Source organism: Tiliqua scincoides, chromosome 4 (genome assembly GCF_035046505.1).
Source record: "Tiliqua scincoides isolate rTilSci1 chromosome 4, rTilSci1.hap2, whole genome shotgun sequence".
Taxonomy (NCBI): Eukaryota; Metazoa; Chordata; class Lepidosauria; order Squamata; family Scincidae; genus Tiliqua; species Tiliqua scincoides.
This window is the reverse complement of record NC_089824.1, coordinates 10,355,744-10,382,883: the sequence shown is the minus strand read 5'-3', so window position 1 is coordinate 10,382,883 and position 27,140 is coordinate 10,355,744. Positions and strand designations below refer to the sequence as shown.

Genomic DNA, 27,140 nt, shown 5'->3' with positions numbered 1-27,140 from the left:
GTGCTGGAAAGTTAGTTAGGACTTAAGCTGCAGTGGTGTTGATTCAGAATGTGATAGAATCAGAGGCTGTTCAGAGTGGACAGAAGGGCAGCCACCCTTCATGTTATACGCTGCATGTGGATGGTTCCTTACTTGCATCTCTGGGTGATCATAGAATCATGGAATTGGAAGGAGCCTAATAGGTCATCTAGTCCAAGCCCCTGCCTAAGGCAGGAAATCCTCATAGAGCGCCTCCAACAGGTGCTTGTCGAGCCTTTGAATATCTCTAGTGACGGAGAGTCCACCACCTCTTTCGGCAATCTATTCCACTGCCGAACCGCCCTTACTATCAGGAATTTTTTCCTGATGTCTAATTGAAATCTCCTCTCTTACAGTTTGGATCAATTGGTCCTAGTTCTGCTTTCAGGGTGTTAGAAGGTATAAAAAACTAAGCACAAAAGCAGGCTTCAAACAATGCACTTTTTTTTTTGCTTTTGCAATTTATTCTTAAAAATGTCCTGTTAATCTCCCACCAATCGCAATACTTGGCAGTTTTACTAGATTGGGTAACAAGACCTTTGTTGACTCAGGGCCCAATCCTATCCAATTTTCCAGTGTCAATGCAACTGTGGTAATGGCGCATGCGCTGCGTCCTGCAGTGGGGAGACAGTCACAGAGGCCTCCTCAAGGTATGGGAACATTTGTTCCGTTACCTAGGGGCTGCATTGCGGCTGCACCGGTGCTGGAAAGTTGGATAGGATTGGGCCCACAGTGTCTTTTGGAAAATGGTTGGTTGGCAACCTTCAGCCTCGAAAGACTAAGGTATAAGCCTACAGCACCCGGTATTCCCAGGTGGTCTCCCATCCAAGTACTAACCAGGCCTGACCCTGCTTAGCTTCTGAGATCAGATGAGATTGGGCATGTGCAGGGTAACAGTTGATACCACTCTTAAGTTTGGGTACTGTGATATGGAACATCAAATTGTCTTTATACTGCACGTACTTTGAGAAGATGCAAGCAGACACAAAGTTTCTCACAGCAGCTGTTGCTGAGGTAATCGTTATCTGCTGGCTTCTCTTTGCTTTATAATGTTTTATTATTTAAGTTTTTACACTTTTATACAACTTTTCAGAACACAGTTTCACCAAAGGCTCATACACTGTAATACAATTGATATCTTACAAGGTCATCAACGTATAAATAATTTTATATACATATCGGAAGCCTCTGTGAGATTGATAATGATGTCTGGTCAGCCACAGGTAATCTAAAAGCATCCATTCTCTGTGTTTCTTTTCAATAAGAAAAGGAGAGTTGGGAGAGTTAGAACAGACAAAAGAAAAAATTTCTTTACTCAGCGTGTGGTTGGTCTGTGGAACTCCTTGCCACAGGATGTGGTGATAGCATCTGGCCTGGATTCCTTTAAAAGGGGATTAGACAAGTTACTGGAGGAAAAATCCATTACGGGTTACAAGTCATGATGTGCATGTGCAACCTCCTGATTTTAGAAATGGGCTATGTCAGAATGCCAGATGCAAGGGAGGGCACCAGGATGCAGGTCTCTTGTTATCTGGTGTGCTCCCTGGGGCATTTGGTGGGCTGCTGTGAGATACAGGAAGCTGGACTAGATGGGCCTATGGCCTGATCCAGTGGGGCTGTTCTTATGTTCTTAACTACAATTCCCAGGAGGCCTTGCAGGTCTCTTGTTATCTGGTGTGCTCCCTGGGGCATTTGGTGGGCCACTGTGAGATACAGGAAGCTGGACTAGATGGGCCTATGGCCTGATCCAGTGGGGCTGTTCTTAATACATATAAGGGAAGTTTTATGTGAGGGAGCTTGAGAACCAATATCCCCCCACTGGCAGTCAGAAGTCCTTCAAAGTGTAGCACTTAGAAGTGTAGCCGGGGAGGGGGCAGGAGGGGGGCAGCAGCATGGTAAGTGAGCTGCCGTGTAAGCAGTCTCTTCCACCTGCTGTTGGCACCATTCCAGGCAGCTGATGGCAAATAGCTGCGTACTCCACAAATATAATGTGGTGAACTCTGACTGTCCCAGGTGTCTGCATTGCCTCTGTAGGTAGAGCAAATGGTAAGCTTTGCAAAGGATCGTATCTTTCTTAAGGAAGACCTGGTGATCTTCCAGTCTTATTATTCATGCTACCCAGAATCAGCTATGATGGCAAAGTCCCATAATTTTCCCAGTGGTGGGCTGTACCTGCAGGAATTGTGGCTTGTGCACCACTGACCTGAGCCCTGAGAGGGGCGAGCAAAGATTTTTGAGCTTCATTCCAGAGGTGCAACTATGTAGGAAGGACAGGTGCCTTTCTTGTTAATGGATGAATGAGTTCCAAAAGTGGGGATCCTTTGAGGGAAATAGGAGGCTGAGAAGAGAGAAGGTTCAGGACGGCAATTTCCTAGTCCTTGCAGGTCCCAAATGGAGCTGAAAATTAATAAATGGGTCTTGCAGAAATGAATGTAAATGAGAACGTTGGGCAGGTGGGTGTGGTGTAAAAAGAATACATTTTTTAACAAAAGTATTGTGTGCTTACGATACCTTGTGAAATGTGGAGTGGAGGGAAGGATATTAAGCTTTCATTTGAATAACAGTCCACAGAAATGTGGCTGTTAGAAATTGAATGGCTTGGGCAGGACGCATTTTTTGATGTTGCTGTAAACAGAGGTTGTCTTTTTAAAAGTCTTGTCTTAGCAACTAGTTTTTGTTCAATGCTAGATACCAGGTTTTCTTCCTGCTGGTGGAGCCTCTCTAGTAAGTGGTGGTCGTGGTACTTTCGTGAGTATGGCTGACCACGGAGCATCTCAGTCCCTTCTTGGCTGTCCTCCTTTTTCTCTGGTTCAGTCCTCGTGATAAATTAAGGGTGTTTGCGATTTGTACTTGCTTCGGTATATGAGAGACCGGGATTTCTTTTTCTTGCTGCCTGCATAAGAAGCGTCTGCTCCTGTAGTTAAGGCGAGATAAGAAGCGATGCTGTCTCGTAACCCATAGCTGAGTTCAGTGTCCTCCATCCCAAGCGCGTCTACAATGTCGTCATTACTCTCCTTCGATCTTGTTTAAAAAATAAACAAATAAAGGTTGGTTAGTGTTTTCTTTATTGATTCAAAATAGGACACGTCCACAGGGCAGCTACCTAAGAACATAAGAAGAGCCCCGCTGGATCAGACCAAAGGCCCATCTAGTCCAGCTTCCTGTATCTCACAGTGGCCCACCAAATGCCCCAGGGAGCACACCAGATAACAAGAGACCTGCAAGGCTTCCTGGGAATTGTAGTTAAGAACATAAGAACAGCCCCACTGGATCAGGCCAGAGGCCCATCTAGTCCAGCTTCCTGTATCTCACAGCGGCCCACCAAATGCCCCAGGGAGCACACCAGATAACAAGAGACCTGCAAGGCTTCCTGGGAATTGTAGTTAAGAACATAAGAACAGCCCCACTGGATCAGGCCATAGGCCCATCTAGTCCAGCTTCCTGTATCTCACAGTGGCCCACCAAATGCTTTAGGGAGCACACAAGACAACAGACACAACCTGCGGCCTGGTGTCCTCCCCTGCATCTGGCAATAAGAAGCAGCCTGCCTCTAAAACCAAGAGCTTCCACATACCCCATATGACTTGTAACCTGTAATTAACTTCTCCTCCAGAAATTTGTTTAATCCCCTTTTAAAGGCATCCGGGCAAGATGCCATCACTACTTCCTGTGGCAAAGAGTTCCACAAACTAATTTTGTGGCAAAAGAGTTTTGTGGCAAAGAGTTCCACAAACTACCTGCCTTGCTTGTTTAATAAATTCATTTAATGTCATTTAGTTTATTACAATAAGCCAAAATCTCCACCCCATTTGCAGGCAACAGAATAAAGGGGAAACCACAAAAATGTGTGCTGAAAGTTTTCAAGTGAGAAGGTTTGGCTCAGCTTTGCAACAAGGCCATTTTTGGCTTATATCATTGAGGCTGGCCTTGCTAAGATTCCCCTGTGGCTTTTGGACCAAGAGAATCAACATAGGGTTTGGCACAGCTCTTGGGCCTCGTGGATCTCAGAGGTACTGAACCAGCATTCCCAATTCCCAAAATATCATCTCTAGATACGGTGTTAATGCAATATTTAGAATAGAATATTCTTAATAATAACAATAATTAATGTGATCCACACAACCTAACCAGCCAAACATTAGCAAAGCAGAGGTAAATGCGTAATTTATACCAGTTGCAGAACTGGGATTCTAGGGCAAAAGACTCCCAGGTCTCTTTCTTCTGGACTGAAATAACCTTTCATTAGTGAGGTTTGCTACAAGCAAATAGTACCTTTGCTTATCCTTCCATGTGAAGTTTTTGTTTCGCATGACCACAGGTGACTCTTGGTTCTTTACTTCGTTGTTGCTAGTGTGTTGGGTGAGGCAGGGAGTCGTGAGTACACAACAGAGACCGTCAGCTACTTCTGAATGAAGAAGTGAGCACAAAATGAGCGGCAAGGCAAAGTTATCTGCTGCTGTTGCTCTTCCCCTGTTACTACTTCTAAGCGTCGGTGAAGGTGTACTTAGAGCCAAACTAGACAGGGTGGAAAGAAACTAGCAGCACAATTCTGTGCAGGACTACTCAGAAGTAAATTCTATTGCATTCAACGACACTTACAGCCCAATCCTTACACCAATGTCAACTACCTTTAGACAGTCACAAAAGACATAAGAACATAAGAACATAAGAACAGCCCCCTGGATCAGGCCATAGGCCCATCTAGTCCAGCTTCCTGTATCTCACAGCGGCCCACCAAATGCCCCAGGGAGCACACCAGATAACAAGAGACCTCATCCTGGCGCCCTCCCTTGCATCTGGCATTCTGACATAGCCCATTTCTAAAATCAGGAGGTTGCGCATACACATCATGGCTTGTACCCCGTAATGCATTTTTCCTCCAGAAACTTGTCCAATCCCCTTTTAAAGGCGTCCAGGCCAGATGCCGTTACCACATCCTGTGGCAAGGAGTTCCACACACTGACAGTGCACTGCCAATGTGCCAGCAGGAAGGCCACTGCCTTGCTGTGTGCAGCAGTGGCTCTGTCAGGTCCCGCCCACAAAGATAAAGTGGCAGAGGAGGTGGGACGGGTTGGGGGACGGTAGAACAGGAGCGGGGGATGATAAAAGAAGGTGACAATGGGGTGGGGGAGGGCAAAATGGGGCAAGGAGGGGGAAGAAGGAGGCAGTGGGAGGGGATGGATCTGGTGGCAATGTCACATGCCATATCCTATCCCCTCTTTTTGAAACCTCCTTGCCCTTTTCTTCTCTTCAGACTTGTGTGAACTAAAGAGCGGGTGTAGTTCTGAGGAGAACCATTTTGGAGTGGGAGGCTTATGGAGAGGTAAGGGGGAATAATTCCCCTTTTCGGCAAGGCTGCATCAGAGTGGGGGAGGTTAGGATTGGATTCTTACTCCCAGGTAAGTGTGTATAGGATTGCAGCTGAGCAGCCCAGCCCTAACTAAGAATTATCACCACGGAACAGAGGTTCCACTGTCATAAATGTCCATCTGGTGGCGTGCTGTGCTTGCTGCCGACAGCCACTTTGGAACCCCCACCAGAAACAGCAGCAGTGTTGGGGGCCTACCGCTGCTACTGGCTACCTGCTGTAGCGAAGGTAGTATGTGCTAGTATGCACAAGCTAGTTTGTGCGGTGGGAGGTGGAAGGAATGGGGTGGGGAGAAGGAGGAACAGGGGAGTGTCTGGACAAGGAGGGAGGAGCAGGAACCAGAACAGGGGAAGGAGGTAATGGATCCTGCTGCATCAGCATGCACCAGGTTTCTATCCCCATCCCGTGTCCCTTGTTCTTGAAAGTTTCTGGCAGAGATCCAAGGAGACACATTCAGTTAGTGGAGTCCTGCCCCAAGGTAAAGGAACTTGCATTCCCTTACCATGAAAAGACCTCCATGACTGTTTACCACCCCCCACCATAGGATGTTAGTTAGGATTGGGCTGAAGGTTTCTTCATTCTCCTGTCTTCCCTATCCATGCACAGAATGGAGCTGTGTATATGGGTGCAGGGAGCCAAAGCCTCTGCCTTACATTGACATGCTTCATTATTTTGTCAGCGCATCAGCAGTTAGAATACCACCCAAGCCCTGGTTTTGAAAAGCATTGTACCATCCCATGTTTTATTTTGATTCAGCTTTGTTTGTGATAAACAGCAGCTTATTTGGTAATTTTTGTTTGCGTAGAAAAAGCCGAGAAAACGGGTAAGCTAGCTGTGTTGCTGAACGTAATGTGCCTTTCACATTCTCTGTTGCAAATTTGCAAGAAGCAGACATTTGTGCAACGAGTGATGGCAAGATAATTATTGTTCTGTTTTTGTGGGGCTGTTGACGTTTTTATCCTCAGATGCTCTAAATGCAGGCACTGGTGTGCCCCGTTTTCCTTCCTGCCTTTTCTCAGCTAGCACCGAGTTCTGAGAAATGGCTTGGCTTTTAGGCAAATGTTGTGGCTTCACACCATTTAAAATGCTCAGGATATTGGCATTAATTGACAAAGGGCTGCGTTGTATTTCCTCTGCAGATGTTTTGCGAAAGGCTCCTTCTGACCTGCCTCCCTCTTTCCTTGTCATCATTCTGAAAGGCAGACGTCATTTTACCACTTAAACTTATCTTGGCTTCCGATCACAAGGGTTTGCAGGCAGGCACACACACACGCACACACCACACTTATGGTGTCCTAACTGAGACCATGGCTTATATCAGAGCACAGATATAATGCTTGCAAATATTCATGAGTACAGCACGGCAGAGGCCAGCCAAGCCTGCTGGGAAAGGAACCTGTCTGAAACCCTAGAGATTGTTGTCAGTCAGTGTAGACACTACTGAGCTAACAAACAGCCCAGTAGAAGGCAGTTTCATGTGCACATGTTCAGGGCATTTATCTTCCAAATTGAATTGCAAAACATGGCACAAGAATAGTTGAGCATTTCATGCGCACTGTCACCTGCAATAATCCATCTTATTCCCCATTCAAAAGCGTGACTATTGGTGTAAATTAAAGCAGAAAGATGTTCTCAATTGCATATTTCTGAAATCATGGAAATAGTGCGTTTTGGCTATCGCTTACCAGAGTAGTGATTTACGAGGTCTTCAAGGCACTGGAACGTTTGCCGAGGAGAGATGTAGTACCAATTGTTCGGCAGGCGGAAAATTCTGTAATGTTTCACCTGTACATGCCGGACTGACAAGGAATATAAGCCTGGAAAAACAGGAAGGTCAAATGATATAAATCAGTGTTTCTCAACATTTGCCCTCTGCTGCACCACTTTGAATGGTCCACCTGTTCGAAGTACCACAGGAAGGAACTGGCGATGACATCATTGCTAGTTCCTTCTGGGTTGGAAGGCCAAATGTGACGCAACCGACACCAGTAAGAAACTCAGTGTGAATGGGGGGAGGGGCTTTTTCGAGCATGGAAAAGCATGCTTTGGAGCTTCCTATGTTTGTTGTTGTGTCTTGTTTCTGGTCTCGTTGTCCAGGGTTCCCATGAGTACCACCAGACATCACCTTAAGTACCACAGGTAGTACCCATACCACTAGTTGAGAAACACTGATATAAATTATATCTGCATGCAGTTATATAGTAGAAATGGCTATGCCTTGTCTGGATGTTAAGCAGCCTAGGACTGTTGATATGTTTAAGGGAATATTGCTGCTACAGACTTATCTTGCAGCCCAAACCTCACTAAAGCTCTCCTCCCATTGATGCAGCGGTGTCAACAGCGTGGCCAGCCATGTGTGCTGGTGGCCTCAGTGTGCAGGCTATCATGGTGGCACTTATGCTGGTGTAATGCTTAGTTAGGATTGGACGCTCAGTTTTAGACCACTACAGCTGTTGTATCAATATCCACCAATGAAGTCTGGGAATTGTAGTTTGCTAAAGATGCTAAGAGTTCCTGGGTAGAGAGATCTAACATTACAGGAGGTCCGCTGTGATGATGTAGTGACTGTTAACATATCCTAGGCTTAAACCGTCCTAGGCTGCTTAACATCCAGACAAGGATACAAAGCACTAAGTCTTGTTGAGAGCCTCACCGGAGGGTGCAAACGTGTTGGGAACCTTACCACAGCATGCCCCGCCCCTTCGAAACCGTTCCAGGTGGTGGGAGCAAAACGGAGATGTGTGCCTCCATTTTACTCCCACCACCTGGAATGGCTGCAAGTGGGAGTGGCCCCTTGCACACTGTGGTGAGGTCTCAGCAAGTCTTAGTGTTTTGCACCCCCACTGCCTATGCCACTGATCTGAAGACTCAATAACTCATGGAGGACTAGAAATGGGGAAGAGGTGGTACATTGTTTGAAACACAGTTGTGGCTTTGCTGAAATGGAGAGGTGCAGAATCAGTAAAGGACTATTTGGTGATTTTGTGTGTGTGTGGGGGGGGGGCAGCAAAATGTTTGTAGGCAGCTGTTGCAAATACCTGCTGATTGCCCAGTGCATTTTTGACATGGTCCTGTCCATGTATACGATTCTTTTGGCAAGGCACATGCCTGACTTATCTCCACATGGAAGTCATACAATTTTCTCTGAGATCAGGCTCCAAAACTAGATGAAACTAGACTAGTCTAGGCTTGAAAACTAGTCTCCCTGACATAATACACAATTTTTTTTTTCCATAGGGACAATTTCAGAGAAATGTCTCTTGTAAAAATAAGGGAGTGTCACTGTCAGCCCATCCATGGTTTAGGACACACCAAATTGTAAAGTGTGTGAGTGGCAGATTTAGGGTGCCTTTTATACTGAGCCTACCACTGTGTGAACATGCTCTCCCTGTAAATGAAACTAGAAGTCCCGCACTTCCATTTTTATGGAAGTGCACAAGGAGATGGTAAGGATTTTGGTTTTTTCTGTAGAGCAAAGGCGACAGACTTGAGACTGCATCAGGTGGTGTTCTGTGTCACGCCACTCCTGGGCGGTATAGTCCTTGTATGAGGACAATACCGCATTTGGAACTGCGTGCATGAAACAATCATCTGTTGGAGAGAATGGGAAGTTTTATATAAGCTACAGAGAACCATCTGCTGAGAATATTTAAATGCCTCCTGAAATGAAACGTCTAGGACAGAACGGGAAAAGTCAAAGCAGAGACGTCTCTTTTTCTCACCTTTCGTCGTCTCGCTCTTTCTAATCATGAAAGAGCCAATCTTGGTGTTGGGCAGCTGCAGAAGTTCTTCAGCTTTTTCTCTTCCCAGACCTTCAAATAACCAACTGTGGGATACAATGGGGGGGGGGAGAGATCAGAATTATTCAGGGGAAAACAGAAACCCATTTTGCCCTCTGAAGTGCAGAATTAGCAAGGAAAATCCCATTTAACATGTTCGTGGAAATGTTTTCTGTTTCTAGATTCCCTGAATAGCTGGAAAATTAGCTATTATGAATGACTAGACAGCAGTTCATAAAAATGGCGGTGGCGTATTGCAGTCCCCCTCCATGCTTTGGCTATATGTGCTTTGAGCGAATGTGAGTATAGGGCTAAGAGACACCATGTGTGTCCAGAGATCTCGCACCAAAGCCAACTAATAGTGGTGCCTTTTGGATTAGCTCAGTGGTATATAATATTCCACATGCGCTGCCTCTGATGCATCCTCGGCATCACCTGGCAGGACAAAGTTCCAAACAACACAGTCCTAGAACGAGCTGGAATCCCTAGCATGTATGCACTGCTGAAACAGAGACGCCTGCGTTGGCTCAGTCATATCGTGAGAATGGATGAGGGCCGGATCCCAAAGGATCTCCTCTATGGAGAACTCGTGCAGGGAAAGCGCCCTACAGGTAGACCACAGCTGCGATACAAGGACATCTGCAAGAGGGATCTGAAGGCCTTAGGAGTGGACCTCAACAGGTGGGAAACCCTGGCCTCTGAGCGGCTCGCTTGGAGGCAGGCTGTGCAGCATGGCCTTTCCCAGTTTGAAGAGACACTTGACCAACAGTCTGAGGCAAAGAGGCAAAGAAGGAAGGCCCATAGCCAGGGAGACAGACCAGGGACAGACTGCACTTGCTCCCAGTGTGGAAGGGATTGTCACTCCCGAATCGGCCTTTTCAGCCACACTAGACGCTGTTCCAGAACCACCATTCAGAGCGTGATACCATAGTCTTTTGAGACTGAAGGTTGCCAACAAAAATATAATATTGGGAATTTCCTCACCCATGGAAAACTTTTGCTACGCATTTTTCTGGGATATAGTTTTCTTGTCCTGTAGCGAGAGATCGTGCTCTCCACCAGCCACCTTCGCTGTGAAAGCAAAAAGAGAAAAAGCCATAAAACACCCGTGAGAAAATCCGTTACCCGACTTCACTGAAGTGAACCAGCCAAGGCAGAAAATGGTCTAAAATAAAACTGTTTGGGTTGCAAAACTTAGCATATGTATGTACGAAGGATAAAGGTGAAATTACTGAACTTCCTCTTTCCACCTAATTTTTTTTTCTTAAAAAATCCTCTGAACAGTAAAGTTAATGAGACTTCCTGTTTCCAGATGAGGTAATGTCTCCCCCCCCCCATGGTATGTTGGCTATTCATCTGGCTGTTGTCCCAGTGAATCACAAGGAGCGGTTGTTTCATGAGCTTGGAAAGCCCACCTGGTTTCTGTTCTCAAAAGGAGGGTGCTTTTATGAGAGCTCAGATGGTTTTTTTTTTTTATGATGATTGTATCTTAGCTTGTTCAGCTGATCTTGGGCTTCTGCAGTCGTAACTGCACGGCCGTTATTTTGGATGTCAGACGTTTCAGGATAGTATTATCTAATATGATATGCAGAGCCCAGACTCAGATACGACCCACTAATTTGATGGGCCGAGATTCGGATGACTTGGACTCAAGTTGCGAAAACATGTGTTTTTTGCTACCTGTACAGACTCGAGTCACACGTGTCAAAAACGTGGGCACTGATTTGGGACTCAGGGGTTTTAACCTAAAAAGAAAGACTTGACTAGACTTGAGTCAAGATTCACTTTTGTGTGTGCTTGCGACTCTGTTTAGTGTGTGTGCTTGCTTTTTTTTTTTTTTTTTTTTTGCCACTTCTGGGGCTTGACGTGCTTTTCAAAGACACTTGGCCTCGAGTCAAAATGACTTGAAAAATGGCTCTGGAAGAGTTGCGATGGCAGCCCGTTATGGCTCAAGGGCGACTTGAGTCAAGGGGCGGATACTCGGGGCTCAACTCAAGTCTCGGGGCTGGGGCTCCGGCACATCCCTGATGATATGTCAATATGATAAGGTGGAAGAAAGAATGAACTTTGATGGTGGCTCAACTGGTGGAAAATCCAAAAAGCTATCAGCTTAGGGCAGTGTTTCTCAGACGGTGGGTTGGGACCCACTAGGTGGGTCGCGAGCCAATTTCAGGTGCGTCCCCATTCATTTCATTATTTCATTTTTAGTATATTAGGCTTGATGCTACCATGGAAATGGTAACAGACCTATGTGTGACAGACCTATACTTTTAACAGGCTACTATGTATATTTTTTTAAACAATGACAGTAAATGGGACATACTCCTGGGTACTTGCGGGTAGGACTCCAACCTAGGATTGTTAAGAATTTTCCTGCTTGATGATGTCACGTCCGGTATTGACATCACTTCCGGTGGGTCCTGACAGATTCTCGTTTTAAAAGTGGGTCCTTGTGCTAAATGTGTGAGAACCACTGGCTTAGGGGGGAAAAATGGGGAACTGATTGGATAGCCCATATCAGCTTTAGCTATATATAGCGAATAGATGCATACAGCTAATAGATGGAGTTTCTAACAGGCCTGTGGTTTCTACCACATGTCTTTCATATTGGGGGTATGTGCTTGTGACTGTGGCATAACGCATATGCTGAAACTGACTATAAGTCCAGCCAACCTCTGAGGGGATTTTTCTTCCTGTCAGGTAGTGGTAGGCAAAATTTGCCCTCCCAGTTTTGCCAACTTTAAATGCAATGACAACTTGGTTGTGGGGTCGAAGAACATTCCAACTCAGCCCTAATAATGTTTTCAGTTTAATTGAGGAAGCAAATTTTTAGAAAGGAAAATTTTCCACAGAAAATTTGTAGTTGTCTTCCTCAAATCACTAAATTCAGCAGGAAGACCTGAGCTCCTGGGGAATATCCTATTCTAAGCTCACTAAAGGTGATATTCATGCTATAGCTTGACCTACATTTAAGAGAGTTATGGCTGTTAGCAGGGGCTGTAAGTGCTTTTAATGTTTCACAGCCGAATCATAACAGGAAGAGGAAAGTTCCACTCAGTGCTAACTTTCATAATTGGCAATGGAGGGCTCCAATGCGTGACTGGTACACAACAGATAAATATAGGAACAGAACCGTATTTTGCTGTCTGACTTAAAACACCTCTATGTATTATAAGAAACCCTCTTCAAAATATTGGAACTGTGCAAAGTACCTTGCAATATGAATCATTCAGTGCAGTAGCTATCTTTCCTTACCAATTCTTTTTTTTGTTTTAAGAGTTTGGGCTTTTTCTTACATGCCTACGTATTGGAAAAGTGACTTCACCCCCTCATTTTCACATGCGGGGAAGGAGGGGAGGGGAATTTGTTGGAAACCGCTCTTGCTAATTGCTGTATATGGCATTAGGAAAAAGAAATTTCCATCCAGAGCAGGTTGGTTAGAGCATCTGAGAGATTTGGGCTCATCCTTGGCCTCGATTGATCTGGGAACTATCTGCTGTCCTGTTGGCTACTTCTTTGTGGCCTCTGAACAGGAACGTGTGTGGGTTCTACGCCTATACAGCACATCATTTAGACCCTTCTAGAACAAAAGCCCACAAATGTTGGTACTAAGACCTACCCATAAGTGCCATAGGTGCCATGCATGGGCTCGTGACAGGTTTACAAGTGACAGGTGGGACCGCCACTTTCTCTTGCTCTGTTCTCTTTCACCCACTAACAACAGTAGCAGGAGGAGGCAAAATATTTTTTTAATAAAAGGAATTACGGTCTCCTAATTTTCATGTTTATTACCCCTTTCAGGTTTGTTTTTTTTTGTACTTCTGTTCCTGTCAGTGTTTTAATCCATGCATCTTCTTCAGTGTCCTGGCCTTTGATGGAATGTATTAGGGATGTGCATAGGCCCCTGAGAAATGTCACTTGTCTTGTAGAAAGTCTTGAAAATTCTTAGGGAAGAATCCTAAAAGTTGCTTCTAATTTCATTTTCAGTGCTAAACCTATGTACTGTGACTTAAGTGTAGAGTAGTGGCTTTTAGACTATTCCAGAGAACCCTTTTGTTCCATAGAAGCTTATCGGAGGTTCTTTGGTGAGAAGATCATAAATGCGTCTAATCCCATTCTAAAACGATCTAAGATATATGCCATCACATCTTGTGGTTATGAGTTCCATAGATCATGAGTGGTGTAAATGAATTCTTCCATTAGCCAATTCTAAATCTCCCACCAATCAGTTGTACTCCTACTTCTAGTGTTGTGAGAGTGGAAGAAAGACCTCTCTCTGTTCACTCACTCCATTACTCGTATAATTGCCCCAAATCCCCTCCTCCCTTCTGTATTTTTGGAAGCTCTACTCTCTCTATTGTACACTGTATTTATTTACTATGCCATAGCCCCTTCTAAACTGGTTTGAGAAATCAAGAAGGAGCTGGTTATATGTGTGTGTGTGAGACAGAATGTTGATATGGTAGAAACAAATTCATTGTCAATCTATTACCCACATTTCCAAATACCAGTGCAGTGTGCTAAAAGGCAGGCTGTGCACATTATGGTAACTAACTGTTTCTGCACATAAATAGTTATGTGGGTCCCCACTTGCAATCTGAAGCGACTGCAATTTGAAGCCCAGACCCAGATTTAGTACCCCAAGACAGGACTAAACCCAGTGTGTGCCTTTTAGCACTTCCCAGAGTCATCGGGGACATAGAAGGGCTCTGCGGCAGACAAATTTATGTACAAAAGTTCCCCAAAGCCAGAAAGTGTAAATAACACTGCTGTAGATATTGCAGCCTGGTGGATTACTTAGATAGTTGTGAGCCTTTTGGGTTGCTCAAAGTCTCTGATTCTGTGAGCTGGTTTTCATTTCTAGATGGAACTGGACAGGCTAATTATTTAGGGTCCTGCAAAACTTCTCAGGCAGTTCACATGTCAAGCCAGACTGTTTCTCTCTCTCTCCCCCCCCCCCCAATCTTGTACAGAGAAGCCTCAGAATGAATTGATCTGTACACAAGAAGAGCCCACAGTTGCAAAACGTGCTGCTGTGGTCATGGAAAGCGTTATTTGACACTCTCTCTGCACAGCCCAGGTCACGTTGACAGTTCTCCATGTGATCTTGTTCATGGAGAGGAGAAGTGCATGAAGAAAACACATGGCCAGCTTGCATGTATAAAACAGCCCCATTAAACATCCATAAGGGGAAGAATGTGGATGTCAGCTAGAAAGCGAAAGGGTAGCTGCTTTTTGTAGATCAGCTCATCCAGAAGGAAAATCAACACCCAAGAATAAAATCATAGTGGAAGCCAGATGCAAGAGAACAGGAATTTAGAGTCACTCCACAACTTAACACAAGTGGCTCTTAAACATTTTATGTTTAAAAAGTAGGAACACACTCACTCTGATATCACACGTAGTTTCTCCCCAACTTGAAATATCGGCTGGCTTATGTCTGGAGCGGGGTAGTCGTAAAGGACAGCAAGAAAGTCACTCCTGAGACCTAAGAATGAATGAAAGGTTTAAAATGTAGACTGCAGGCTGATCTAGAAGTTCAGTGAAATCTTGCTGTAGCCCTATGCATCACACTATGATGTGTTTAAGAACACATGGGGCAAATTGTATGTTAATTTCTAGTAAAAAAGATGCCAGGCCTGAAGTTCGTCTGGAAGCCATTCTTCTAATCCTTGAGCTTCTGCACTTGCTCAGAGACACTTTACATTTACTCTTATTTCATATGTTCTGAGGTTGAGCCCTGGCATTATAACCAAAGTCAAGATGCCAGGACTGTGTTCTGTTTGGGCACGGTGAATTAACTGTGCAGTCCACTTAAGCACACCACCTTCTACATTCTCTCTCTCAGACAAGGAGAAACTTGGCTGCAGGCCTGCTTTAAGAACCCTGCTAGGGAGCTGTATGCGATCCTTTAAATGAACTTGTATAGTTACCGACCCCTTTGTGGGATCAACCCTGGCCTCTGAGCGGCCCGCTTGGAGCCAGGCTGTGCAGCATGGCCTTTCCCAGTTTGAAGAGACACTTGGCCAACAGTCTGAGGCAAAGAGGCAAAGAAGGAAGGCCCATAGCCAGGGAGACAGACCAGGGACTGACTGCACTTGCTCCCAGTGTGGAAGGGATTGTCACTCCCGAATTGGCCTTTTCAGCCACACTAGACGCTGTTCCAGAACCACCTTTCAGAGCGCGATACCAGAGTCTTTCGAGACTGAAGGTTGCCAACACATGTGGGATCAGGTTTCAAGGTCTGGGGTCCAATGCAAATTAAGCTCAGGTGCCTGTAACACATTCCAGTTGGAGCTTTGCCCTAGCCTCATGACTACTCCACCCATGAAGCAGCAAGCTGGGGGAGGTGGTAAACTGGCAGGAGTGGCCCTGCACCCCTACCTGCTGGCCCATATGCTGGCTGCTCCAAGGAGAGGGAGCAAGAGGAAGATGGGGCCTGGTTTACTCCCTTCTCCATTGGTGCTCCTACTTAAAAGAAAGCATGGCAAGGTTGGTTAGCAACCTTCAGTCTCGAAAGACTATGGTATAAGCCTACAGCACCCGGTATTCCCAGGCGGTCTCCCATCCAAGTACTAACCAGGCCCGACCCTGCTTAGCTTCCAAGATCAGACGAGATCAGGCATCTGCAGGGTAACAGTTGCAAGGAGAATCCTAAGAGCTCCCAGCCAGCCAGTTTTGAAGAAGAAGCCAGCTGTGGGGATGGGAAGGTCACGGCTTCTGTGCTTCTGCCCGTGAAAAAAAGGGACTGGAGAGTAGACACTTTCTTGTCTAGCCTTCTAAACTATATCAAAAAATAACCTGATGATTTCTTTATATCGCATAAACAGTCTATCTTTATCTTCCCAATAGGACAAAAATAGCTTTAGACTTAAATATAGCATGAGGCGGAAATATAAAACCACAGGAAGTCAGAAAAATCAAGGTCACCTTCCTGTTCAGTTAGTTTATGATTAGCTGTTAGGATGGGTGCCTCCTGGCTTGACTAGTTCAAGTGTATCAGAATTACAACTGCTCTGAGCATGAAAGTAGGGACACTTTTAGACATAAAGAAGAAAAATACATTTAAATGTCTTATCTGTTCATGCATAAATAGTTTTTTTTTTTTGGGGGGGGGGGGATATCAAGTGAAACCAAAGGGAGACAGCACAGCTTTGGACAAGGGTGTCAAACTCATTTCACATAGCAGACTGAATATCATTCAGGAAGCCTGTGGAGGGCCAGAAGTGATGTCATTAAGCAGGAAGTAGTGTCATAAGCAGATGATGGCCAGGAAGAAGACCTTTGTTCTCACATAGAAACTCATTAGCTGCAAATGGCAGAACAGAAAATGTGCAAATCTTGATCATATTTTCAAGATATGAGAGAGCCCAAATATCACGCCGGGGGGGGGGGGTGAGTGCCCTTTCAACAGCGCTACTTCTGCCGAAGCATCACTTTGCAGCCTAGCAGCAGAGAGGGGGTCTGTGAAATGATCCCTCAGTAGAAGCAGTGCTGCTGAAAAGGCAGCCCACATGACAACTGGGCTGTCTTAGCACCTTGGCAGCTTCTCCCTCACCCATCTCGGTCTGTCCCTTCTCCCACAGCATTCCTTGCCTTCTGAGACCTCCTTCCATCTCTCTCTCCCAGAGCCTCAACAGATGTGGCGCTGCTGAAAGGGCAGCAAGGGCAGAGCCCAATTATCATGGGGGCCAGATAAAGAGCTTCCATGGGCCACATCTGGGCCCTGGGCTTATGCTGAGGACTTTGCCTGCAGAAGCTTTAGAGTTAGGTTGTGGGCATCTCCAAAGAAATGTTTATTCACTCAGCACAGGGCACATGCTTGGCATGCAGAAGGTCCAAGGTTCAATCCCAGCATCTCCAGATAAAAGGATCAGGTGATAGGAAAGACTTCTGACTGAGTCCTTGGAAAATCACTGGCATTGTTAATTATTGTTTATATACCACTTTTCGTCAAAATAAAAATTCTCAAAGTGATAGAGTAGGAACTAGAGGAACAAATTTGGAACTGTATAAGACAGGTCTGTATGTTGTAGTGATCTATTAGCTTAGTGGGAGGGCACATGTTTTCCATGCAGTTTCCCCCAGATTTGATCCTTGACAAATGGGAAATTGGAGCTCAAGGGCCTGGCAGGTTGGACAGGAAGAATTTCCTTGGCCCACTTTGTAAGAATTTGCAGCAGGCATATATGAACACAGTTTACATGGAGTCAGGTTTGGTTCAAACGAAAACAATCTGCCAATGTATGGAAAGGATGTTGTGAATCCGATGTCCATGCCTACTGTATTTAGAACGTATCTGTTGGGGTTCCATATGGACTGGACTAAGAGAGCCAGTCACTACAGCATCTCTGCTTGCCCACTCTCCTCTAGAGTTGGCAAATTACCCTAGACTGCTAGACCCTTTTTTTGAGCATTTCAACTTCCATCCTTGATATGGATTTTAGCTGAAATCATATGACTGAGTATAATGGATTCTCCTGTTACTTCCTCATTAGACCATGCAGGCCCCAAAATAACATTGTCTGATGGCAAGCACCACAGTTCTTTGGAAACTGAATCTGTTGCTTTATTTTAATGCTGTTGGGAACATAAGAAACTGCCTTCTATTGTGCGTCATAATGGATGCTTGGTCCATCTAGCTCACTATTTGTCAACACTTGACAGACCATGGCTCTTCAGCATTTCAGACAGGGGTCTTTTCCAGATCTACCTGAAGATGCCAGGGGTTGAACCTGGGACTTGGTACATATAAATTGTGTGATCTTCCACTGAATGTCAGCCCCACATCCCAGTTAGTTTTGGCTCAACAGAACACTGGTACTTGGAGTCAAGGAAATGCTACTCAAATGCTTCAGATCAGAGTCCTGTAGAACTAGACATGGTGCATAGTATCAGACTGACTTAAGTTTAAAAATCAACATAAGTTAGGTGGTCAGAACTATGGGAGATATGGAGAGCTGTTCCATCGAAAAAAGGTGGAGCCAGGTGGTTCATAGTGAAAAGCTTATAGTTTGAGGGGAAGAGCTATAGCTCGACACGTGTGCTCTGCATGGAGCAGGTCCCAAGTTCAATCTCTTGCATTTTCAAATAGGGCTGGGAAAGATCCCTATTGGAAACCCCAGAGAGCTATTGTCAGTCAGTGTAGATAATGCTGAATGAGAAAAACCAATGTTGTGTCTCAGTATAAGGCAGCTTTGTGTGTGAAAAGAGCCTACTCCCATCCTTAATGCCAAAATGAATGTGGCCGCAATATGGAATAGCTGGAAATCAAACATATTCATTAACATGTGCTACCTGGATAGGTGGTTATTTGTGGGCGGGTTGGAAGGGAAACAGCCCTGGCATTATGTATTTAGACAATTGAGAAAGGAACCATTTAACCACAGCCCAGGTCTGCCCATAAGATCTGAAGGGAATCTTTGTTCTTTTGGTTCAAGGTATATTTTGGAAAAACACCCGTAATTGTTCTGTAACATGTTATCATATATTTAAAAGTTCAAACCTCATCAGCTGAAGTATGCAAAATGATAGAGTGGGCAACAGATACACACATGGTAAGAGCATGCAGGATCCCCCCCCCCCATTCAGAAAGCCAACTAGTTGAGGCCTGGGAGTGTGAAGAATGGCTGCTCTAGTGCATGCTTGAACATACTTGTCCAAAGATGCTTCACAAGCAGCCACAAAACTCATCAAGATAAAATCAGGGCCAGATACCTGGATACAAGCGAAAGTGTCCCTGGTAAATAAGGATGGTTGTGGGCTATCCAGATTGTCAATGCAACAGTTGGCTCAAATTGGTTCGGCCACAGGAAAGACAAGAGTAGGGAGATTGCATCAGGGAAAGAAGGCAGGAAGCATTGGTTGGGGGATAAGAATAGCAGGTAGTAGCCCTTTACTCTTCTTGCTTTTGTCAGGGAGAGGAGAGGGCAAGGGAGAGGGAGTCTGTTGCCGACATCAGCAGCAAAAACTTCTCTTGTTGCACAGGCCTGTTTGGTGTATAGAGATATATGTATGGGGGGCTCTGTGTATGTGGATCCGCAGAAGGCCATGTGCCCCCTGCACCCCCTTTGGAGGCAAAGGAAGATGTGATTCCCTTGCCTCCAGAAGCTCTTCTGCTTGGAACAACCTCCTGGAATATCTGTGCAGTGTCCCTGTTTTACTTCTTTCTGGTCTCTTCTGAAAATTTCCCTTTCCCACAAAGACTTTTGCACCATACTTTAGTCCCCCATACTTGAATGCAGTGAACCCATGGTACCTGTAGCTGAAATAATTGCAGAGTCTTCCCTGTTTAACCTGCCTCTGTTTCCTTCCTCCTCTTCCTCTGTTTCTCCCTTGTCAATAATGTCTAGATCAGATACTGTCAATGCTTTTCTTCTCATGAAACATTGACCTCTTTGGCTCTTGTGATGTCACTTCCAACTTCTGGGAGACTCTTCCAGCTTCTGCAACTCTTTCTAGGGCGAATACCTTTAGTAATACTGTTACCCTGCACATGCCTGATCTCGGAAGCTAAGCAGGGTCAGGCCTGGTTAGTACTTGGATGGGAGACTGCCTAGGAATACTAGCTGCTGTAGGCTTATACCATGATCTCGGAAGCTAAGCAGGGTCAGGCCTGGTTAGTACTTGGATGGGAGACCGCCTGGGAATACCAGCTGCTGTAGGCTTATACCATGATCTCGGAAGCTAAGCAGGGTCAGGCCTGGTTAGTACTTGGATGGGAGACCGCCTGGGAATACCAGCTGCTGTAGGCTTATACCATGGTCTTTCGAGACTGAAGGTTGCCAACCAACCAACCAACCAACCAACTGTCTGTCCCTCTTCCTCCACTAGCTCTCTGTAGGACCCAGAAGAGTTTTTTTTTCCCCTTCAGTGATGTTCAAGCACTGTGCTCCAAACTCCTACAACACCTCTGTAGACCTCTCAGAGCACACCAACGTGCCACGGCACATCGGTTGAAAATCGCTATAGCCTAGCTATAAAATCGTCTAGCTATAAGTCTCTCAGCACAAGGACCTTTCATTCTTTGAAAAATGCCATGTAGATGAGTGGCACAAAAAAAATAATAATAACCTTATTTTGGGATTGCAAATCCTATCATTTCTGCTCATGTAGAATGAATGTAAACAATTCATGTATTTGCACTGTGCTCTTCACCCTCCCACCCCACTTCCAAACTGATGTTTAAGTGCACTTACCAGATTGCCAGGGTGTGTGTACTGCAGGTGCGGGTCTGGTTGCTTTCATAGTGTTCCCCATTCTTCTCTCTCCTTTCTTCAAAGCACTAACTTCAGAACTAAAGCAGCAGGAAAGGCAGATACAAAACCTCGGGTTAGCACCTGCCATGCCGAGATGTCAAGCTGTCCCACATACAAGAGCTCATTGGAGGAGGGAGAAAGATCTACCTTGTCTCGGGTTTTTGAACTTCGATTTTTTGCCGTGCGTCTGAGGGCTGCATGCCCTTGTTAAAATGCACACAGCTTCTCTCAGGTTGTTGCAGCGGTCGCAAGCAAACCACAGCCCGAGACGGTGCTAAGAATCGCTGTAGGCAGCAACATTTTCCACTACCCCTGACTTAGCATAATAGGAAGTTGCAATCGAACCATGAAAAAAATAGACACACCCACACACATGCAGAGTGGCCCCTTAAGAGCAGTTCTGGACACTGAGCACAACAAGGGACAGAAACCTCTCCCCAAAGAGAGATACATGCTAACCTCTTTGTCCCTGAATCAGCCTCTTTGCCCTGGTTTGCTTTTCCCCCTGCGCTTTCTCTCCTTTCCTTTCTGGCTGTGCAAAGGAACTCAGTGCTTCCTACCTGCAGTGTAGCTACAGGAGGGGTCGCGAGGTAAGTACTGCAGGCGCAACAACATGTCAGCAGCCCCTTCCACACCATCGGAGCCATTGTGGGCATTGACGGCAACAGTGAGTGGGAGGGGGTACTTACATGGCACACTGCAGCACCTTGTAGCTACACCGCTATTCCTACCTATCAGCTTATCTTCAAAGTATCATGACTGCCTCAGGTCTGGTCCAGTCATCTTTCACTGACTTCAGACGGTCAGGTGAAAATGAAGGCTACAGTTGTATGACTTCCCAAGCTTGGTTCCAGTGTTAACATAGAAAAACATACATTTTTTCCTGTAATGTCAAACATTTGAGTCAAACATTTGAGCATACCTGTCATAGGTATGCTCTGTAGTTCTACAAGAGCAAATCTGTTCTTGCTGTATCAAATCCACCTCACAGCCAGTGTCAGCTCAACCTTTTGGGGAGTCCAGCAGTGGCAGTAGCAGTGGACCCACCCTGTCTCATGGGTGTGAGACCCTGGCATGTACCCTACCAGGCTCCAACTGCAGAGCTGCCCCTGCTCACAGTGTTATTGCAATGGGAAAACAGGACAATCCCTTCCACAGGCCTGCAAAATCAAGGGTCTTAAGAACTATTTTTTAATGCTCAAAGTTTATGGTGGTTTTATATGAATTTGAGGTGCTGATTCAAAAAATGGCATTAGTTTGCCTTATCGCTTCCAGTTTCGGAGATATGGCATAGCCTTGTTAGTGAATGGTTCGAGCAGCTTTCTCGTGAGGAAGCCATGCTGTAGGCCAGCAACGCACCTGATGATTTTGTCTGGGCTCAGTGTGGTGGCTCTTACCGTTCTGGTGCAAAGCGACCCATTTTTGCGCTCTGACTTTGCAGAGTGTTGCGCTGGGTAGCCATTTTTGTTGCCAATCAACCCAGGAGGCTCTGCGCCCCAATTTCCTAGCAGAAGTGGCGGCCCGACACAAAGCTGTCCGAAGTCATGGTTCAAAAATGGGTTGTTTTATGCCAGAATGGTAAGACTCCAGCACCACCATGGTGCACCTGGATACAATCATTGCTTGTAATGGATCAAGCCCATGGGCTGGAGTTTGGAGACCCTGGTGTAGGCCATCAATACCAAGGCTATGCTGTTTCTCCTCCGTATTCACTAATGAGGCTATGGCATACGACTGTGCTGTAACTTGTTGTGTATTGCTTTTTATTTTTACCACCTTTTGGGTTTTTAGAACTGTTTTATCATTTGCCTTGCTGGTTTTTAAATTATGTACTAGATTTTAAATGCTTTTAAATATTTTTATTTTATTTTTAAATTTTATACTGTATTTTATTTACACATTGGGGTCTGTTAACCACCTTGGGCTTCTGGAAAGACAAGATATAAATGTCTTAAATAAATGAATAAAAATATACGAAAAGACATGATCGAACAAAACCGAGGCCATGTTTGGAATCAACACCCCAAATATTCCTAGGAATAGGTCTAATGTTTAAGGGCCCAATCCTATCCAATTTTCCAGCACCGTGCAGCTGCAATGCAGCCCCAAGTTAAAGGAACAAATGTTCCCATACCTTAAGGGAGCATCTGTGACTGCTACCCCACCACAAGATGAAGTGCATGACCCATTGGCACAGCTGCACTGGCACTGGAAAATTGGATAGGATTGGGCCCTGAGACAGCAAAATGTGTATTGTTGGCCTATGTTATTTATTTCTATTAATTAATTATTATTAGATTTCTACCCCAGCCTTCCTCCAAGGAGCATAGGAAGGAATATAAGCTGTGTGCTGGTGATGTAGTTATTGCTGAGGGGAGCCCGCACTCTAAGAACATAAGAACAGCCCCACTGGATCAGGCCATAGGCCCATCTAGTCCAGCTTCCTGTATCTCACAGCGGCCCACCAAATGCCCCAGGGAGCACACCAGATAACAAAAGACCTCATCCTGGTGCCCTCCCTTGCATCTGGCATTCTGACATAGCCCATTTCTAAAATCAGGAGGTTGCGCATACACATCATGGCTTGTACCCGGTAATGGATTTTTCCTCCAGAAACTTGTCCAATCCCCTTTTAAAGGCGTCCAGGCCAGATGCCGTCACCACATCCTGTGGCAAGGAGTTCCACAGACCAACCACACGCTGAGTAAAGAAATATTTTCTCTTGTCTGTTCTAACTCTCCCAACACTCAATTTTAGTAGATGTCCCCTGGTTCTGGTGTTATGTGAGAGTGTAAAGAGCATCTCCCTATGCACTCTGTCCATCCCCTGCATAATTTTGTATGACTCAATCATGTCCCCTCTCAGGCGTCTCTTTTCTAGGCTGAAGAGGCCCAAACGCCTCTGCATGTGCAACTCTCCAGGTGCAGCTGAAAAAGTTTCCACCTGAAACTCCGGAGACCCACTGCCAATCAGTGTATGTAGACAGTTGCCTAATTCCATGCAAGGCAACTTCACAGAGTCGTGATACAGCCTTTGTTTTGTTCTTGCAACAGCCCTGTGAGTGAGCCAGGCCAAAGTAGTTAGGCAGTAGTTGGCCCAAGGTTAGGCAGTGAGCTTTGTGGCACGGGAGGATTTGAACCCGAGTCTCCCTACTCCTAGACTGATGTCCTAACCACTGCACCCCTTTGGCAGAGCAGGCCAGCCCATGAAGCAGCTGTTTCAAATGGTGGATGGGCGCAAGCAGTGCCCCATGTCAGGACTGGCCTTAGGCGTTATGGGTCTCAATACAAAACATTTTTGTTGTGGGGGACCAGCAGGGCTCCCCACTCACCAGGTTGAGTGGCAGTAGCATCACTTCAGGGGGGCAATTTCAAGCCAATCGGAACCAAGTGTGGACGAGAGGGAAGGCTGTTTAATGGCAATGCTCTGCCTGCCATGCTCTGCTTGTGACACCTCGGCATGGAAGATTTCATGCCAGAGCATCAGCTACTGAGCAAGGTGCTAGCTGCATCTGAGGGCTCTCCGCTCACTGCCCAAGTGCAGGGCCACTCCAGGCATGGGGCCCAATTTGGCCCAATTGGTAATTGCCCTAATGCCAGCCCTGCCCTGCGTCCACTGGCCACCTTCACAGCTGTCTCCTTTTGCCTCCCTTTGCCCCCATATTTCTTCTTCCTTGTCATTCTGTGTCTTGAAATAGGAGAGCACCCCACTTCCAAAAAGAAAAGGGGTTACCTTTTTCGCTGGTTGGTTTTTGCAGTGGGAGGGATGCCCAGAGAAGGGGTGGGATGCAGATGTGATAGAAAAGATAGGTAGAAAAATCCCAAAGTGGTGACCTCTTATATTTAGTGCAGGGGAAACAACTTTCACTCTTCACCCCAGGTTGGCACCTTTTCTAGTGGCTGCTGCTGGTGTCTCCTTTGCATTTTTTTTGGTCAGCTTTTGGGGACAGGCAACCATTTATTGATTTATTTTGTCATGGGAACTGCTTTGTGAACTACTTATTGTATATAAGTAGTATATAAATAGGCATAATTAATAAATTAATAAAACTCTTGTCATTGGGTTGGCAGACATGCTGATCCAGTAAAGTGTTATCTGTTGAGCTCATATGCTCTTTTCACATGTCTACTTTTATTGGCTACCAGATAAAGCGTCTGGCAAACACAAAGTTCCAGGGGCTTCCGATGTGGAAGGCCAAATGGTTGTGTATGTTATTCTCCATAATACAAAAATAGACATCAGGCTTTAGGAAATCTGCTGCGTAACAAGAATAGTCTAACTGCACATCAAAGCAAAGTGGGTGCAGATACATGGGTTTAGAGGGCAATAGTATTTCTTGAGCTGCCAGTGCAGTTGTCTGCAGCCTAGAAACCCTCCCCAGCACCTGGGCCCTTGAGAAGGGAGTGCAGGGGCTAAATTGTACTTGACGCAGGATCAAAAAGGAAGTCAGGGGGCTCAAAAATTTCCTAAAATCGTAGATTTTCTAATCTCACCAAGGCCCATGGGGGGGGGGGGTTTCAAGGAGGACATAGTACCTGGGCTTGGGGTTAAAAAGCAGCCCGGGAGCCGAAGGAGGAAAGCCGGAAATTTCCTGGGATCTCAGAAAATGTTTTAATATGTTTTGTGAAGACTAGCATTTACGTTTTGTGCATGCCTCCATAGTTTTATATATCGTAATTCATAGGAATTATGATCCAATTATCATATGAAATTATGATGCAATGGAGAAGGGAGGGGATCCAAAATAAACTTTTTACCCCTGGATAAAATTCCTCTCAGAGTTCCTACCCAGCACTCTCAGAGATGTTTCAAGGGTTCCTGGAGCATAGGTCTCAAATCACTGCAATGTAGACATTAAGGGCCTAACTTCATTTCACTTTCAAAGTGAATTTTGAGAATCTTCTGAGCTGGTTTTGCTTCCTCCTGGAGCAAATAGCGCACACAGGCAGCAATCTAAAGCTGGACTATGGCAGAGGAAAGAGTAAAGTTCCTTTCCCTGGCACCTGGGTTCCCAATCTGGATTGGGATCCCCACATGATATTTTTATTTTTAAAGCAGGCACTGAATGCTCAAGCTGCACATTGAAAGTAACATGGGACCATGTCTTGGATCAAACCAGCCTTGTAATTAGTATCCAGTTTTCTTTTTCCTTTCTGCATGTTTTAAAAAAAAACGATTCTGGGCAGAAGTCTTCAAATATTATTGCAAAGGAAAAAAAGGCAAGAAAATAAGAAAGGAAGAAAAATCTGAGAGAAACTTTTTTTTTTTTTAAATGAAGACACTGGAGAGAAATTGCCTTTCATTGTTTCCGTGGCCCTGTCAGAACATGCAGAGTATTTTGTGAAATGCAGGTGTTCATTTGTTCAACCTTCACCAAAGCCTTTCTTATTCTGGTTCAGCGAAGAAAGTTAATGTGTTTGATTTTCTCCCTGTGCATAAGAGAGTTTGTTTCTCTCACACACAAACATCTTTCAAATTACATTTTAATAAATGATTGTCTAAAATTTAAAATTCATGATTTTAAAGCCCTTGCTTTCTATTCCCTTCTATGTAGCTAGGCTTCCTGCGTTAGACCAGATAGTAGCTTTCTGCAGAGTGTTAACGTGGTCTGATGTTGCTTGTAGTGTGTACACCCGCCCTTTACTTTTGATAAGCCGGTCTTATGAGTTTGGATAGGGGAGTTGTGTTCCAAACATCTGTTTGATAGAGACAACAGCAGAGCAAAAGAAATGTGCGTGTGAGAAAAGGGATGCACTCTTACAAAGCCCAACCTATTGTCCATCTCCAGTTGCAGGGCCCCTGTACCATGAGTGGACAGTGCAAATGAAGCTGTCTTCACTCAAGTCAGACCCTTGGTCTAGCTCTGTGTTGTCTACACTGACTGGCAGAAATGCTTTCACATTTCAGGCAGAGGTCTTCTTCTCCAGTCCTACCTGGGTATGCAGCCAGGGATTGAACCCTTCTATGTGCAGCTCATGTGCTTTTCCTCTGAGCTATAGCCTTTCACCAAAATAGGAGCAATAGGGGAAGTCTGCTATTTACAATAAAAGGGGTGCAGAGGTGAGGGGAACTGAACTCTGCCTATACCCCACCTTATGCTCCTGCAATAGATTGCTGCAGGCCAATTTTCTTCTGGCCCAACTCCGATGCCCAAAGTGATCCAACTTGTGAGAAAGGTGCTTGAGGTGATGGAGTGGTGAGGAGTCTACTTCCCCTCACCTGTCCACCTCTTTTGCCATAAAAAGTACTCCCCACTCCTACTTCCATTTTAGATGTGCACAGGGTGTCTGAACCTGGCTGACCCCATCACATCCATCCCTCTTGCACCACTGAGAAGCACCTTTGGGTAGACCTGCTCAAAGACTGAGCCCTGAAGTCTATTTGCCAAGCACGGCACCTTTCTAACTTCCTTGGATTGAGCAAGAGCTCTAACGCTCTCAGACAGTGAGAACATCACTCTGTCTGGGTGCCTAAAGAGCAAAGCTTACCTTGACTTCAGTTTCCAAGCATCTTGCCCCTCTTTTTCACTGGCAGGTTCTGACTTTCATGCTGCATGACAGGGTTAAGGGAAAGCAGGTTGAGAGGCAGCTGGCTGAATGAGGCTTTTGGGAAGTTCACCCTATCATGTAGCACAGTACTTGCTAAATAAGCCACATACTTCCTCTGTGAGAAATAAGGAAGGGCTCAATGCGCTTGCATAAGATGAAGTTCCTGTTG

At 45.4% G+C, this 27,140-nt stretch overlaps 2 protein-coding genes and 1 pseudogene across 2 annotated transcripts in view; 1 reads left to right on the top strand and 2 right to left on the bottom strand.

The window, feature by feature from the left end:
- The window catches only part of TG (thyroglobulin), a 165,601-nt gene that overhangs the window by 89,634 nt on the left and 48,827 nt on the right, over positions 1–27,140 (top strand). The window lies entirely within an intron of this gene.
- On the bottom strand, positions 568–27,003 carry SLA (Src like adaptor). The gene is made up of 8 exons (XM_066623124.1): positions 26,912–27,003; positions 20,364–20,461; positions 14,554–14,653; positions 10,150–10,236; positions 9,109–9,212; positions 7,072–7,203; positions 4,291–4,423; positions 568–3,039 (listed from the first exon to the last, which is right to left on the bottom strand). The coding sequence occupies exons 2-8, from the start codon at positions 20,422–20,424 to the stop codon at positions 2,829–2,831; spliced, it is 828 nt and encodes a 275-aa protein (XP_066479221.1). The 5' UTR covers positions 20,425–20,461; positions 26,912–27,003; the 3' UTR covers positions 568–2,828.
- Positions 15,697–15,813, bottom strand: LOC136649907 (5S ribosomal RNA; annotated as a pseudogene).

Coding starts and splice junctions, on each gene's coding strand:
- SLA (XM_066623124.1), bottom strand. CDS start 20,424: ATGGGGAACACTATGAAAGCAACCAGACCCGCACCTGCAGTACACACA. Junction 14,654..20,363: donor ACACACACCCTGGCAATCTG/GTAAGTGCACTT, acceptor ATTCATTCTTAG/GTCTCAGGAGTGACTTTCTT. Junction 3,040..4,290: donor ACATGGAAGGATAAGCAAAG/GTACTATTTGCT, acceptor TTTTTAAACAAG/ATCGAAGGAGAGTAATGACG.